General features: G+C 31.4%; 1 protein-coding gene across 1 annotated transcript; it reads right to left on the reverse strand.

Moving 5' to 3' along the window:
• Nucleotides 1-465: 465 nt before the first annotated feature.
• On the reverse strand, nucleotides 466-891 carry LOC111366818 (sigma factor binding protein 1, chloroplastic-like). The gene has a single exon (XM_022987514.1). The coding sequence runs from the start codon at nucleotides 889-891 to the stop codon at nucleotides 466-468; it is 426 nt and encodes a 141-aa protein (XP_022843282.1).
• Nucleotides 892-18,042: the final 17,151 nt, after the last annotated feature.

The raw sequence follows: 18,042 nt of genomic DNA on the forward strand, positions 1-18,042 counted from the left end.
ACTCTAAATCCATGTAATTCAAGATTCAGCAAGTGAAAATTCATTAAATCTAAGTTAACGTAAATGTTAATTAATTAAGAATTAATAACACAAATTTCATAAATGACAATAATTATGTAGTATTTATTATATATCGAAAAATGAAGAATAAGATATTATTGAAATAATTAAATTATAGAAAGGTTAAAATCCTCCAAAAAATAATTCACTTGATGTGATATTTAAATTATAGATATAACTTACTTTATTTTGACATGAAAATAAGTAACATTTTATAAGCTACACACGGTCATATTATCCTGTCTTCATCACCAAAAATAAACACAGGAAATGAAAACATTAGTAAAATGTCTTCATCATTCACTCCGTAAATTAATTATGATATATGTAAACTAGGCATATCTTGAAATCCAAACAAATGAATTTGTAATATATACATACATATAAATATGCAGTCTACAAAATTCACAAATCTTCATAACTTCCTAAAACATTCAACTGAGAAGAATCAAAAAACAAATCGGAAGAAAAAATCTCCGCAAATTGTTGTTCCATTTGAGACCTGAATACATTGTCGTTGTCCGCAGACTCCAAAAGGGTCGAATCTGAACTCGTTGGTGATTCGCGTCGGTTCGAATCATCAATCACAGTTTTCGGCAGTAAACTTCCATTAGAATGATCATCGAACTCTTGAAAATCATCACATCCATTTGACTCCATAATCCGGGACACATCAGAGTGTCTTCCTGTGAGTTCTTGAACAAGGGACCGGAATCTCCTCGCGCTAGTCTTCACCTTCATTGGGCTGGAAATATACACAACTTTGAGTGAATTTTTGATATTCCTCTTGCTTTTAGTCGTCTTCTTTTGGCCGCTTTGCATTGCATCCATTTCTTAAGGGCAATCAGGAGCAAGAAATCCTTAGCTAGTTGAAGTTTTAGGGTTCTCTTAAAGTTAACAGATTTATATAGGTATTGAAGTAGGATTTCTTAGGGTACACGGGTTTCTCGGAAGGAGATAAGATTGAATATAAAATGGAGAAAAAATGTAAGATTTGATGGGAAATAGGAATGTTAAAGGAAATGAAAAGATACAAGAAGTTTCCATCAGAAAGGTATTACGTGGATGACCCGCAACAAAAGATTGTAGTTGGTACATACGGGAAATAGCATTAGAGGTTCCCAAGCTTTGACACGTGCTGCACCTTGGTCCCAATCTTCAAAACTTTGCATTTACATCTGTTTAATAACTTTTTGATCTATGAGTGGCACATATTTTTTTTCCTTGTCGAACCAGATTGGAACTAGATAGAATCAGTTGGTTTGGCTCTGATTTCTCTACTAAATGGGTTGATTTTTGGATCATGAATCAAGAAACGATCAGTTTTCTGTCCGACTTTTGGTATTGCCTTGAGAACCATCAATGAATTCGATTATTCTGAATTTCTTTTTTTGCTTGCACTAAGATATTTGAACATCAGATCTCAAAATTATTTCACGCTAAAATTTTATTTTTCATACGCTTCTTGTTCTTTCCTTTAATGATAATCAATATTTAAATCTAAACAATTTTATAAATACTTTACAAATTCATAGTTTTAATGCAATCTAATAAAAAAAATATTTTTGTTCAATATTTCATAAAAATTCAAATTTCTAGTTACTTTCAAAGTAGCCGACCATCAAGAATAAAGATCATTGAGAATTATTATAGACAATCAGGTTATTGTTATATGAATTTTCTTAATAATTAGTTTTCGATCCAAATTTTATCGTTTATGCCGTGTTTAATAGTTTATCATTTTTTCGCCTTTATGAGTTCATCTTGAGCATTGGAGTGGATTTTTGTTTGTTGCCTTATTTAATTGATTTTTGACATTTTAGATTACAAGAATAACAGTGATTTCATGCTTTATTTTTGCCTCTTTTTTCAATTTGAAAAGTAATTTCATACTTTATTTTTATAATTTTTTTTCAATATAAATAAACGAATCGGAATCGGTTGGTTTGGTTCCTTTTCGGTTCTATAAACCAAATGATTTTACTTTTAAGATTTTCATTAATATTCGATTCGATTTGATTTCCTTCAGTATCACTCGAACTAGATGTGATCACTCCTATTTTGATCCAAAGTGCACAATTTTAACTCATCTTCGAATAATAATCTTAATTTTTATTAAAAATACAAATTATTACCCTTCTCGATGTTTCAATAAACCAGAATTTGAATAAAAGCAAGAATAAGAAAACTGAAATCTTTGGGCTTAAGGAGGAATCCGATTCCCAGTTTTCATTTCTTTCCATTTCCATTGTTGCCTTTTCTTTGAAAAGTGTTTATTAAATAAAATTATAATAGTCCAAATATGTCAATGCTCCGTTTTGTTGAACGGAGACTGAGGTGCGACACACACGAAACTTCGAGGGACGTCCATGCTATTTTTTCCTAGATTTTGAATTTTTAATATTGACTTCGATAGGATCGGTCAATGAGAATTTGGATTATTCACACGTGCGCAGTCATTGATGACTTGGGCATGAAAAACTTCTGGAAGATATGTGGTTATATATTAATTGGTTGTGTATTGAAAATATTGTATGGTTGAGCTGTGGCGGCTGGCTTAGCAATCAATCAAGGAAAACTTTATGTTGAATAATTAGGCAAGTACGGTAATTTTGAATACGGAGTATACTTCTAGACACTACTAATTTAGATATTTATTGGTGTTTTTATTTAAATTTTTTTTTTGAAGAATTAATTCAACACTGACACACATCATTATCATTATATATGAATATATATAAATGCTCAATAAGGAATTCAAATGTGAGAAAGTTTATTCAATTGATTTTGATGAATAAATAAATAAGAAAAAAAGAAGAAGCTTTTACAGCATAATTTTTGAACTATATATCAATAAGTTTTTTAAAATATAATTCTATAGTTTAGTTAAAGCCTGCAATTAAAGAAGGGTACCGATATTTCCATCCACATTTTTTATATGTACATCCCACTATAAGTTCATCCTTAATAAAATTTTAAAATTGAAAAAAAAATTATTTGCATCAATGTTATATTCCAATCTTGTTCTTATTAAATTCATTTATTTAAATACTATATATTCACATGAATTTTATATATTCATCCCATTTTAAATACATCCCTAGCACTATAGATTCACACAATCCCTAAAACCATAAACTCTTTTAAACCAAATGAATGACATAATAACAAAGTTGAATTTATTGAATATTAAATGAACAGCTAATCACGTTAACAATATTTATTAGAAATTTTATCATTCTTATTCATAAAACTCAATTCATCAAAGGCAAAACATCATAAATCAGCATCCAAATTAGGAGGATGTTTGTCTCTAGAAAAAGTATAATGAGTAACAGTTGGAACTCATCGTGTTTGGACTATTATTGGTTTGCTTCAATTATCTCTTCGTGGTATGCTTAAATCCAAAATTGGAAGTAGAAAAAAACACATATATGTCTAGCTAAAAATGTATAACATGCCTGGATTTCACAAAAAATGCTTCACATCAATAGCAAGTGGAAAGCATCACATACTAGACATAATTTGTAAGAATATATCAATGTGAATCAAAATTAGGCCCAAATCTTTGCGGATAAACATAATATGATTAGGTAATTAAATAGTAACGAACAATCAAGTAATTGTTCAAACAATAGTAATAGTGTTATCATATAAAAAAATAATAATAGTAGTAGTAGTGTCATCATTAATTGTTCTTATAGTTTATCCAAGTCAATTATTTTTTATATAGCTACACATTCTTCTACTAGGGACCTAAAAAATTGCATTCTAGCATGATAAGGTGTAGCCCAGCCTTCTGCACATGAATGTTGGTACTTGTACCAATTACAAGTAATAGGTGGCATTGGTCCACTAGTATGCCAATTTACGTGTACACAGTCATATAGAAAAAGTTTTCTCCCAACTTGGCTGAAGTCGGACTTTTTCATAACACAATCATGTTGTGTCTCTTACTAGTAGTTTTAACACAATCAATCAAGACCTCTTTAATTGTATACATCTATTTATCATCAAATATTCGTATCTAAATATATGATTGTATTAAAAAAAAAATCATTACGTACCATGTTTGTCGTAAACATATCTGTATAATCATCAAATAACTAATTCTGGACATCATAGTTATGGGTTGATATATCCTGCATTAAAAGTATAGTTTCAAATAATGTCATTGAAATAAATTTAACAATAAATAAGATAAAAATTAAAACATCGGGTAAGTATGCAAAATAAAAGACGAATTGGAACTTTTCTAAATACTTGTGAAAAAAAACCCACTACAATTGAGAGCCCAAAAAAAAAAAAATTAAAAAAAAATTGTGAAGAACTATGAAGATAAGAGACAATTTGCAAATCCATAACATGTCATGATCAAGAAAATCTTCCCATTTCATTTTATTTCAAAAATAAGATAAAAATTAAAACATCGGGTAAGTATGCAAAATAAAAGACGAATTGGAACTTTTCTAAATACTTGTGAAAAAAAACCCACTACAATTGAGAGCCCAAAAAAAAAAAAAATTAAAAAAAAATTGTGAAGAACTACGAAGATAAGAGACAATTTGCAAATCCATAACATGTCATGATCAAGAAAATCTTCCCATTTCATTTTATTTCAGTTTTGGTTGTACTTCATCACACAATTCCACATGATGAAATTCTAACATTGCAACAATTATTCAAAACTCGATCCAAGTCTCTGCATCTTTGCTATTAATAGAAGACCATCATTCAAGATTTACCAATATTTTACCAAAACATCCATTTTGAGAGCGTAATTGATCAGTAAAGGCCTTTCAAATTTCAAATATGGTCCTAACCTACATCAAATAGTCACATTCTTAAAACATTCTTAAAACCAAGATGAAAAAACAAATAAAATCTAAAACTCATTAATGCCTTAATGCATTAGGGAAAAAAATCAAACAACAAAATACGATAAAAAGGTAATCCTTACTTTTTCAAATTTCTCTTCATATATTGCTATGTCTGTATATATTTTTTTTAACAGCGTCTCTCCCATTGTTCACTAAATTCTTTACCTATTGAAATTCTGAGTATTACAATACTTCAAATAACAAAGGCAAAAAAAAAAGGAAGAAGAATAAAGTTCAATTAAGCCGAATTTCACCAAATTTGTATGCTGCAGATATTGAAGACCTCTAATCTAAAAACTTTTGACAAATATTTCAAAACTTTAGCCACCATGGAAATTCAATAGATCTTACCTTAAAACATTAATACTGCCTTTTAGTTAATCTTCATTAACGCACGTGAATTTGGGGCCACCCATCACCTATAATTATATTCATGTAATTTTTCCTAATCTATTAAGATTATAGTTAAACACAAATTCTAAAAGAATAAAAAAAGATTTAGGATAATTTAACGAAAAAAATAAACAAATTTGCGGATCAATTTAGAGTTATGTATTTTTATTTAATTTTGTTTATGTCTATTTAAGTAAATTTACATAGGATTTAAAATATAATAAAAATTTATTTTTAAAAGTGGATGTATATATAAAAAATGTGGATGAAAATAGCGGTACCCTTAAAGAATAATCTGATTTAATAGTTTATGTATAATATAGTTTGGTGATCTCACTCGATATTATTTGTATTCATCAATTGTAATGTATCATAAACTGCAAATAATTGGAAGTCTGATTTCTTAATTAATTTAAAAACAATAAGGATAAATACAAGAATAAAGGTGTCCCAACGAATTTAAAAACAGTTCTAATTATAAGCCATTGCTAAAGAAAGTAAAGAACAGTAAGGATATGGTGCACTGGCTAGGTTTCGTGATGTATAGTGTAGCTTTATTCAAAATATTAGGGAGTAGACTGGGAGGGAAACTATATTCCTTTCTCCTCCAAATTTCTCAACTTATCGAGGAATCTTTATTCCATTCAAAGTGGAGCAATTGTGCCATTCCAAATCTATTTGGACATATTTGCGAAGTTATCTTACTCTTTTCCTATTTTTGAAATAATAATTTGAATGAGAAACCATTTATTTTTGGCTTTATTATATAATTTTTATACTTCGACATCTATTTACTGTTACTTGTGCAAGGTCAGTGTTTGCTAAAATTTCTCAAGTATATCGTATCATAGACGAGTAACAAAAAGTAAATAAAACGATCGTTTTCACGTCAATTGTGTATTCAATTAGATTTCGATTAATAATAACTTTAATTGAAATAGCTCAATTATATGGAGATTGGAATTGCAAGGTAAATTCTATGACTAAACAAATATAAAACTTTTAATTAAGCTATCCGTTGGAAAATATTTGTCATAATTGTACAAATTTATTTATAGGCTTGTTCAATATATGGATTGATTTTTAAATGTTTGAGAAAGTCGCAAAAACGTGAAAAAGACCATGGGTTCTACAAGTAACCAGTACTAAATGACTGGATGCTAAGTATATTCAACAGATCTGCAAGGCTATGGTTTTTACGATTTTCATATTTAGCCCCCATTTGAGTCACATTATTATAAAAATGATAATGAAAAATATATCTATTACGGGTTCCACACAAGAGATAAAAAGTCAAATATGATGGCTTGATGTGATAGATAACGATCATATTTTTCATTTTAATGAGGAAATAATGAGGTTCAAACAGGGCCTTAAAATAGAAATGGTTTTTTCTGTTAATATACTATAGCTCTTTTTAATTGGATACTTTTGTTGACCTATGATTGACTTCTTCAATGCTTTAATCATTATTTCTAACAATTTATTTTGAGTGGTGATAGTTCTATGTTAAAATCAATCAAGCACTAAAGTCAAATAACTCGAGATGAAGAAAGATCAAGAGCATGAGAGATGGCATCAAAGAAGGAGGTCAAGATCGAAGTCACACATTCAAGAATTTAAGAGCTTGTTTGTGTGATACCCTTAAGCGTACGGGATTGTTGACAAGTAATAATAAGTGAGTTAAAAGTTATCATCCCACAGGGAATAAATTCAATTTAAATTTACTAGTTTCGTATGAAATTCGAATTATGAAAACAAAGTAAATATTTTAATTTGATTTAAACTAAACTAATCTAAGAAAGTAATAAAAATTGGGGTTTTATCAAATTATGGAGGATTGTATTGGATTTCGACTCCGCTTATTGCTCTATATTTCAATTCTTGATTCGTAATCTAATTTCATTCATGAGTTCTTGACAATCGATAACACTAATCTGTTAAATGTTCTTTTTCAAGATATACCAATCTATGATTAACACGACCCGATTTTATTCCTAGTCCGAATTCATATGAAAATCATGCATTTAGTTTAAGTTGTCAATATGATTGCATGTATGATAGATATTATTCCTAATCCTAACTATACATGTTAATTTTGCCACGTTCTAGACTTCGTTATGAGTATTCCTACACTACAACAAGCAACTATTCAATTGATGGCCAAAAAATTTAATATGCAATGGAAATGCAAAATTAATCAAGAAACACACGAATTAAACTAAATTACTTGTTTTGAATTAGAAATAAATAAACAATAGGGTTTGTCTCATCCAATACAAAGGAGGAATTAACTTAGCATACTGTTGGAATTAAATAAATAGAAGTGGAACGACATCATCAAAAATTGATAGAAGATGAATAACTCCAATAGTGCGTGCCGCCTTCCACTCTGTTCAGTCGTTTCTCCAATCCCAACCAGCTTTTTGTTCATGTATATATGATACAATTCAGCAGCCACAATGTTTATCTCCCAACAGATGCCGATCTCTTGTAATTTGTATAATGAAATTCAGCAACCAAATCCAAATTGCCTTATTTAAATTTGTCTTCCCAATCCTAGGCAGCCGTCGGCGTGTTTATGTATGTGTCTTTAAACCTCCACCAGGTTCTGCCTCCAATTTGCATGAATATATATATATATATATATATATATACAGCTTATAACAGCAGCTCAATTCTCTCCTCTCTGCTCATGTTTTCTCCAATCTGCCGGCACCAATGTGTAAATATAAATAATAGAATTCAGCCTCAGCCGGCAGCCCTTCAATGTGTGTGAAAATTATAATAATGGCTGCCCCCTTGTTTCTCTCGTAGGCGCATATATATACGTGCAATCAGCCGAGTAATTTGATGAACAAAAGTATTCCAATTGCACCCCTAATTTTCCAAACTGCCGTGTCCAATATTATATGGACAAAATCTAATTGGGCCACCAACTTGTATTATCAAAGTCTCATATATATTTTAATTGCACGTAACTTCCAGTCCAAATAAAAGTCTAGTTAAGGTCCATTATGGTGGTATTTATTTCCAAGTCCTCAATTTTCATCCAAAGGCCAATTTAATTCACGCACTTTACATTTTGTCATTTTCGCCCGCTTTTGCTTCTTTCTTTCACTTCCTTTTCATTTATGGAAATTCACCTATTAAATGTAAAATATAACAATTTAGAATATAATTTGCTAAAAAACTAACAAATATCGCTAATTTAGAATCCCAAATAAGTGTGTAAATACACTTATCAGAGCCAAACTTCGAAGAAAGATCAAAGACTTGATTTCTTAAACAAAATGTAGAGGTAATAACACTTTGATATTTGAGCATGAATAGTTAAGCACAAAATCTTTCTATACATTAAAAATAATTTTTGTGCACTAAAAGTCATTCGGATACAACATTTTGATCAAATATAAAAATGACTTTTAAAAATGATATGTGGACTTTAAAAAAATTTTATTTTGAAAAGTTAGTTAAAAATACTTTCCAAAAGTCTATGCATTTCAAAACTTTCAAATAGGAATAAACAAAGCCAAAACGTAAAAAGACCGCACTGTCAGAACGGTTGACCGCCTAGAGAGACGGTTGACCGACTATAAGAGGTGGTCGACCAGCCCCTCCAATGGTCCAAAATTGGATCATTCTGACATCTGATTTTTACTGTACAAACGACCATATTTGTCATTCGGACGACCATATTTGTCATCTAGACAAGAGGTGGTCGACCGGACGAGTTATCCGCTAATACAAATTTTTTGATGTTTTAAACTTTATAAATACCCTCACTTCTTGCATTCATTTTAACACTTCTAAGAGCATTAAAGTGAGATATTTTTTAGTTTTAACTTTTGATCTCTACTCTTTATTTATCTTTATCAAATCATTTACTTTTGAAAAACTTTTTATTGACCTTACTTTTGAAAATCATTTCATTTATCAAAGTTTTTCAAACATTGTTCTTGAGCTTTATTCATTGAAGTGTTAGTCTACTTTGCTTCTTGTACTCAACTTTGAATATATTATTTTATGGGGAAAATTTCAATTTGTAAACTCTTTATTTTATAAACTTGTGGGTCGTGTTGAGTTTCCATAAAGCTCAAGGTTGTAAAAAGATTGGTGCTCCTTTTTTGTAAGTCACTGAAAGCATTGTAGAAGAATGGATTGCACCATAAGTTAATCAAATATAGTGAAAAAGCCTTGCTTGTGCCAGAGAGTTTGGTAACGGGGGACGTAGATCATTGCGTTAGATCGAACCTTCAAAATCAAACCATTTTGCATTCTCTATCCTTTTTATTTATCATTTTATATTGTTCTCATTAATTTTTTTTTATTTCATTTCATATTTGTGTGTATCATTTTATCGATACATTTGCTAATACATTATTTTTAGCTTGAATTATTATTTTTGAAAAAGATTTAAAAACCAATTTAACCCCCTCTTGATTAGCTATTTTTGGGCTTTCAACTTTCCATCCTAGATATTCTCTAATAAGTTAATTAGGTAAATTTAAGGATAAATTGATTTGTATATTGACTTTCCATAATTCTGCATATTAATATATCAAGAATATCTTTACTAATACAAAAATATTCATACCATGTTTAATGTTGATTGTTTAGGTAAGAATTAATCTCAATCCATGCAAATTGGTTTCCATACGTAAAACAAGATTGGAGTTAGAATTATAGTTTTGAAAATGGGCATTTTTAAGAATGTCCAATTTTAAGGGTATGAGTTAAAAAGTGTCCACTTATTTGAATTTAGTGCCAACTTATCTATTATGTCTTTAATGAAAAGTTACATTTTGAAATGGTATTCTCGAAATTTTAAATGTCGTTCTCGACATTTGATTTTTTTATCAATTTGTCACGAATTTTGAGAAGTGGCTTACATGAGAAGCTATATTAAAATAATGTTTCTCGACATTTCATATATCATTCTCGACATTTGAACACCATTTCATTTCTCTAGAATAACATTTTATTTTGAATATGACATTTCTCTACATTTAAAAATGTCATTCTCCACATTTTTGAATCAATGAAAAACATAACAGTTATTGTTATTTGACACGTATACTTTTTGACATAAATATGGTTGGTTATGTATCAAAATTTTATTGACCAATAACAATATTGTAAAAAAGTCCTTTTTTTGTTTTAGTGTGGAATTATGAATTGTTAATAGGGTATTTTGTCTAAATTCTTCCAAATTAGACATTTTTACAATGGTGGACATTTTTACAAATGACTAGATAAAAATGGACATTTTGTGAAATTTCCTCTTTTGAAAATCAAGTCTAACGTCCGATGACTTAGCATCCACACATTCTGTCACCTTCCAGCAGTCATGCTTCATTGATTACTTCCAAACTTAAAGTCTTCTTCAATGTATCTGAGAAAACAAAAAATAGCCTGCGCTAATAAGATCAAGCTACTTGACTAATGTTAAGAATGTTGATTCTTAATTTAAGTACTGTTTGAGGTAGACTACAATAGAGAAGTGGCTTTAAAGTAAAGATCAAAAGATTTGATTTTACTTCATTTACAAGTAGAAAGAAAAAGACACAATGGAGTTATTTATAGATTTCTTTTAGATTATTTAATTTGTAAATTTTGCAAAATTACAAAATCGACAATACTGTATTTTTGCTCATTTGATTTAGTGAATTATTTGATCCGTGAGATGAGGTCATGAATGTTTGCTTTTGGGGTTTATCACGTTACATCTAGTGTTCAAGTTTCAAATTTTTAGTTAATTTTAATAAGTAATTAAAATCGTTCGAACACATTTAATCTGTACATTGCAGCAAGAATTTTTCAAAACTGATCATATGATATTTTAATTGCCTATTGTCCACTTTTTAGATAGTCATTTTTTAGCTAGGTTTTAAAATTTTCACTTGATATCAAAGTGGGCACACTTTTAAGTGTGATCCACGAAAAATGTAGTAATAGACGGAGCACCATTTAGATATCTTATCTTAGATGGGATGAACTACTCATATTACAAGATTATGATACATGTCTATGTCCAATCATGAGATGAAAAAGCTTGACATTCTATCATGTATGGATATAAAACACCCTTCATTGCCTTCCGGGGCATAACTCAGTGGTGCAAAGGGCAGGAGTAAGGTAGTCTCAACCTTGCTGGCAACCGCAGTGTGAGGGTTCGAATCTTGAGATATGAAATTGGACTCTTTGTGGGCACCAGTGTACGGGCAAGCTCTTGTTCTCTGACTTACTGGAGTTCATCCCTCGATTTACCTCCCCCACGATGCTCCAGGGGCGGGGCGGTGGGGGCTCTCAAGGTTGGGGTTCAACTTTTTATAAAAAAAACCCTCGGGACTAAAAATGATGAAGAGATATAGATGGACGGAAAAAAGCCTATAGAGTAGGGAACTCTTGATTTTAGCTATGTTAGTTGGAATTCTAAAGCATTAAATGATATTTTCTCTTTTGCAAGTTTAACCATTTTGATCTTAAAGGAACTTTCATTGTGAAGTCTCCTAAACTTTAAATGCTCATCCTTGAATTTGAACAACTAATAATGAGAGATGATGAACAATTCAAGGGCTTTTATGCTAAAATAACTACCATCTAGGAGGGTAAAAATATTGAAAGCATAAAGTGAAAGAGTAACTACCATGAAGGAGATAATTCTTAGTTTAGTACCTGATATATTTCACTACAAAGTAATTGCCATCAAGGAGAGTAAAATATTGAAAGCTTATATAAGGTAAAAGAGTTGGTAGGCCCCTTAATGACTTATTAGTTGCATCTCTATAGGAGAAAGAAAGAAAAAAGATCTGGAGTTATCTTTAAAGTCAAAGATGTTGAAGAAGAAGAAGAATAAGAAGAGGATGAAGAAAGTGAGGGTGATGAACATATATGGCCATGCTTACCAAACAATTTAAGAAATTCCTAAGGACCAATAAAAAATGAAGAATTTCAAAATCCCAACCGCATAAGAAGAAAAATTCTTCAGCAACTCAAGGCAAAATTTAACTTTATCTATGGAGAAAACTCAAAATCTTATTAAATGCCATGAATTAGGATTTGGACATATGGCTGCTGAATGTACACACATAAGAAGTCTTGATCTAAGAAAGTAATGAATATCACTTGTCTGGGAAAAAAAACCAACCAAACCAATCAAACTAAACTGGTTCGAGTAGGCTCGAGTCGGTTTGATACGTATAATTGGTTTTGATTTGGTTTGGTTTTTTAAACAAAACTATGGTGGATTAGTTTACTCACGATTTGAAGTCTCAAACCGCTTGTTAACTGAATCGATTCAACCCACTTACATGTTTACCTTTTTTGTTTTTTTAATAGAGGTAAAAATCAAAAGATAAGCCTTAATCTCATAATTTTATCTCGATTTTCTCCAATCTATGATATTGCCATTAAGTAATAGCACTGAAAAAGTTCTTTCACAAGCTCATTATATTACACTTAGTATTTTTTTCTCTACTTGGCAGTCTAGCTACATATTGTATAAAAAAACAACAAAATTCCTAAGTATTCTGTTAATCTGTCTCTATTAATATGCTTTTATTTGTTAGTCAATAATTTTTGTAATATAAAATTATTTAGTTATTTTTGTTCTAGTAATCTAAGTGAGCCCAAAATTTGGATTTTTTTTTAAAATTCAATTTGTGCTAAAAGTTCAAATCGACTAACCAAACTGAACCGAACCTACATTTTAAGAGTTCGAGTGAATTAGTTTAGGTTACAATTCATCCGACCAACTAATTCGATTTTGATTTCGAGTTGGAGTCGAAATCAACCCAATCAAATTGCGTCTAAACCTAATCACCTAGAGTGAAGATGAGGATAGAGAATCAAATTAGGATGCGGAGGACAAAACTGACAATAACCTGATAACCTCATTTACAATCAATCTACAATTTGAATCTGATTTGTTTCCATTATTGCCTGAAAGTACAAACTTACTAACTACAGAAGTAGTCAGACTACGTCACTTTATGTTCAAAATGCACCATCTTGAAAGGAATTTGGAAAGTAAGCGAAAAATGTTACTCCCTATAATGATGAAATTCATTGAGGAAGAAAGGACTGTGGTTGCAACTAGAAAACTAACTCTATCCAAAGCTCTAAATGAAAAAGATAATCAAGTTTTGGAGGTCTTTCTTGAACTGAGTCACACCAAGAAGAAAGTTAAACAACTGACCATTGGATTTGCCTACCTAAGTAAAGTCCTTAGCTATGGAAGAACCTAGAATATCAAAAAAGACTTAGACTATGAAGGGAAACGAAAGGAAAAAATAATCTTCTCTATTGAAGTTTGTTAAAGAAACTTGATATGATAAACCAACCGGCCAGAACACTGAAGTTGCAGCTAAAGTATTGATAGAACCATGTCTAAACATCAGTAGCTATCCAAAGCTCTAAATGAAAAAGATAATCAAGTTTTGGAGGTCTTTCTTGAACTGAGTCACACCAAGAAGAAAGTTAAACAATTGACCATTGGATTTGCCTGCCTAAGTAAAGTCCTTAGCTATGGAAGAACCTTGAATATCAAAAAAGGCTTAGACTATGAAGGGAAACGGAAGGAAAAAAAAATCTTCTCTGTTGAAGTTTGTTAAAGAAACTTGATATAATAAACCAACAGGCCAGAACACTGAAGTTGCAGCTAAAGTATCGATAGAACCATGTCTAAACATCAGTAGGTTCTGATTACCTCCAAACACTTGACTTAGATTATCTCATCAGGTAATGAGCTAAAGTATTACTCTCAAAAAGGCTGATCTTTTTTGCCAATGCCACAACTTCGATTTCTAGAATATTTCTTTTCTTTGATATCATGTCTTTCAAGAATTTTACTTAGTTGCAAATCTGTCTAATTGCATCGATGAATAGTATGTTGATGTGGAGCTTTTTTGGCACATCTAAGAACTTCTTAAATTGATCTTCGAGCTTTCTCAAATGGTATGTTGATTTACATCCTACATCGCCTCATTCACTGCAGAGCTACCCACATGAAAATCATTTCTCCATCAGATATCACTATTTATTTTAGCAAACCTTGAAGTCCCACAAGTTCATCTCAACAATCTACCTCGAAGAACTGGATATTTTGTCTCCTCGATATTGAGAGTTAGATGCCTCATTGTAGTGATTTGGGTATTGTTGAGAGGGTCAGTGAAGAAAGTTCTGGTGCTTGTTTGGTAGGGATTTTGATAATTGATTTTTTGACCGTTAGAAATAAAGTGAGTCGTACCTGTGAGAGAATAATTCAAAAATGATGGTTGGAATAGTGAAATAACGGTCAAAAAATTGATTTTAATTGACTTAATAGCTGTACCAAACAAGCTCTTAGTTTATTGGGGTTCAAGTACGTGTAGGGGTTGGGTAATATATGGATCTCGGGTAGGCTTATTTGGTGTGATACTTACTTTTGAAAGAATTACCTTAAATCTTGATTTTTGAGATGTAAAGTTAAATAGCAAGCTATAAGGCAAATTTCCAAGCCTCTCAAAAACACTATGAAAGTGAAACCGCTCAGCTATCCCAGCAGTTCCATTCTCAAGAATAAATCTTCGCATTTGTTTGGCCCCGGTTAAATTACAATCTATTTTTATCTTGTTCTTATCAACCACATATTTTTCAATAAAATAATATTGCTCGTATATTTAAAACTTTTTGCATTTTTAATCACATATTCTCCCAAAAATTATTATTTCAAAATCAAATTCTCCTTATAATTGAGAGAATAATGGGGCCAAATGGGTGCTTTCTCCAAAATAAATTCTCATTATAATGAGACAATAAGGAAGCCAAAGGGTGCTTTCAATTTCAAGTTGTATTACATGGAAGAAAAACATGTACGCATGAAATTTAAATTTTTTGTTTTTTGATGAATTTCCCTGAAGTTAACTCGTTATGTTCCAAGAAAATTATAATATAGAAGCTCTGATTTTTTTTATTAATAAAGGTGTTTTGATTTTTAGTGTCTTATTTGTTGTCAATTCTATAATTTTTAATAAGCGGTGAAGATTGAAGAAGAGCAAGTGATGTTAATGTTCTGTTCGTTTTGTTAGTAATTAGTAGAATAAGAACCCATGAGCTTACAAATTGTTAGTTATGGGTTAGTTGCTACTGATTTATTTTTTTTTTGCTATTTTGCTGCTAAGTTCGTTGGTTGTAATGCCTATATAATGGCAATTTCATTATCATTAACCTAGCAGTTTATCTTCTTCAGCAAAAGCCTCGTTCTTGCATTTGTTCTTTCACTAATGTTCTTGCATTTTTCTTTTTATGTACTACTACCAAAATTTGTTATTTTTGTGTAACATCTGGTATCAAAGCCTCTATTTTGCACTAGTCAGCATGCATCAGACAATAATTATGTACAACCAGCAATACCTCACTTTGATAGTCACTATGATCATTGGCGCATGTTGATGGAGAATTTTTGCCATCTAAAGAATATTGGACTATAGTGGAAATAGGATTGACTGAACCAGCCCCTGGAGAGGTGTCGACTGAAGCTCAACAGAAGAAACTTGAAGAGCAAAAGTTGAAGGATCTCAAGGAAAAGAATTATTTGTTTCAAGCTATTGGTCATTCCATTTTGGAGATGATTCTACAAAAGGCACAACAAGGGTGAAAAGGCAGCAGTTTCAAGTCCTTCGCAAAGAACTCGAGATTGTCTATATAAAGCAAGCAGAGTTTGTAGATAAGTGTTTCTCGAGAACCCTGGAAATAATAAACAAGATGTGTATTCATGATGAAACAATTGTAGATACAACAGTGGTGGAGAAAATTTTTCCATCGATGGCTCCAAAATTCTCCTATGTGGTATGTTATATTGATGAATTAAAAGGCCTCGATGAGCTTTCAATTGATGAATTGCAAAGTTCATTATTAGCACATGAGTAGAGAATGGCAATAGATTTAACCGAGGAGCAACCTCTAAAGGCTTCAACATAAGTTAAAGCCTCTATAGGTAAAGGATCAAATAGAGGCCATTATCAAGGGTGTGGATGAGGAAGAGTAAAAGGTAGAGGTTCTTACATACCAGATTCGCGAGGCAGAGGCAGAGGACATGACCACTACCAGCATTCATTTAACAATGATTCAAAGTTTGATAAGTCCAATATTGAGTGCTACCACTTATGTTCCCCAGGTCATAGCCAATCCATCTTGACAGCGGCCGCAAAACAGCGTGGGTAGTGCAATTCAGCAGGACTGAATTGCTTGTGGCAGGAGACATAGGCAGCTTGCGGCAAGGGACGAAGCAGATTTGAACAGTGGACACAAATAGACTCAGTCTGGGGACGCAAGAAGTTTGTTTTGGTAGATCATAAGCTGGTGGACACAAACAGCTTTCCAACACAAAAATGAGATTTTTCTGAGTCTAAACCAACCATTGTGGGAGTGAAATACAATGGCCTGCAATCAAATGTTTTGGAGGTTCAAGTGGACAAATTGTCCAACTTGTACAACTTGTGCCACTTGCAAGATAATGCCAAAAAATTCAAGTTGGCACTATGAAAATGATTTATCCACTTTTAAGGAAAATCGTAAAGATTATTCACTTGATGCCAACTAGCACGAGCTGGAAAGTTATATGCAACTTAAATTGGAAGTATAAAGACCATGCAACTTGATCAAAGGATGTTATTGCAACTTGCCACCAATGAGGACCCTTGGATCAAAGTTAATCTTAGCCATTGATTCCAAGGCAACTTGCAAGGTTTTGCATATAAATAGAGATGAAGTCTCATTTGTAAATTATATGGAGTAAAGTGAGTTTTATACTTGAGAGAGATTGTAATGTTTTCCTTTCCTTTATCTACAAAGAAAGTTCCCCAACCTTACTTATTTTTCATATTTTCTTTCTTCAAAATCCTCTACTCAAAGTTGTTATAATTTAGCTTTATTGGTTAAATTATTTGTGATCGTGGAAATACTGACTTAACGTTTTCTCGTGAGGGACGGGAATTATTGAACGTTAGGGTAACGAAACTAGGTCCGTGACATACCATTGCCATAAGTTTGGTCATCACAAGTCTGAATGCACTGTAAACTTTTACTCTGGCAAAGGAGATCATTCAAACTTCGTGTAGAAAAAGGAACATAAAACACTACTATTGATGGCATTTTAAATCAAAGAGGAGCTAGAACTAGATATATGTATTTGGATATGTGATACAATAATCATGTGTGCGGTAACAAATCATTATTTTCTCATTTAAATGAAGATTTTCGTATTACTATGAGTTTTTGTGATCATTTTAAAGTAAATGTTACGGGAAAGTGTGATGTTCAAATCATGATTAAAAATGACAATATAGAGATTATTTCAAATGCATTTTATATTCCTAACTTGAAAAGCAATTTGTTAAGTGTAGGACAGTAGCAAGAGAAGGGTTATGAGGCTGCAATCAAAGGGGACGCATGTGAAATCTAGATCCAAGAAGAGAGCTCATTACTCGTGTTAAGATGACGCTGAACAGGTTGTTATCCTTGAAAGTAGAGAGCATTCAAACCAGTTTGAAGGCTAACGTAAGTGGCTCGACATGGCTTTAGCATATGTGATATGCCCATCTAAATTTTTAATGGTTTGAAGATCTTCTCAGATGCACATGGTGATTGGCCATTCCTCAGATTAATCTTCCCTCCAAAATATGTGAAGAATATGTTGTTGGTGAGCAACATCGTGAGCAATTTCCAT

Source organism: Olea europaea, chromosome 18 (genome assembly GCF_002742605.1).
Source record: "Olea europaea var. sylvestris chromosome 18, O_europaea_v1, whole genome shotgun sequence".
NCBI classification, from domain to species: Eukaryota; Viridiplantae; Streptophyta; class Magnoliopsida; order Lamiales; family Oleaceae; genus Olea; species Olea europaea.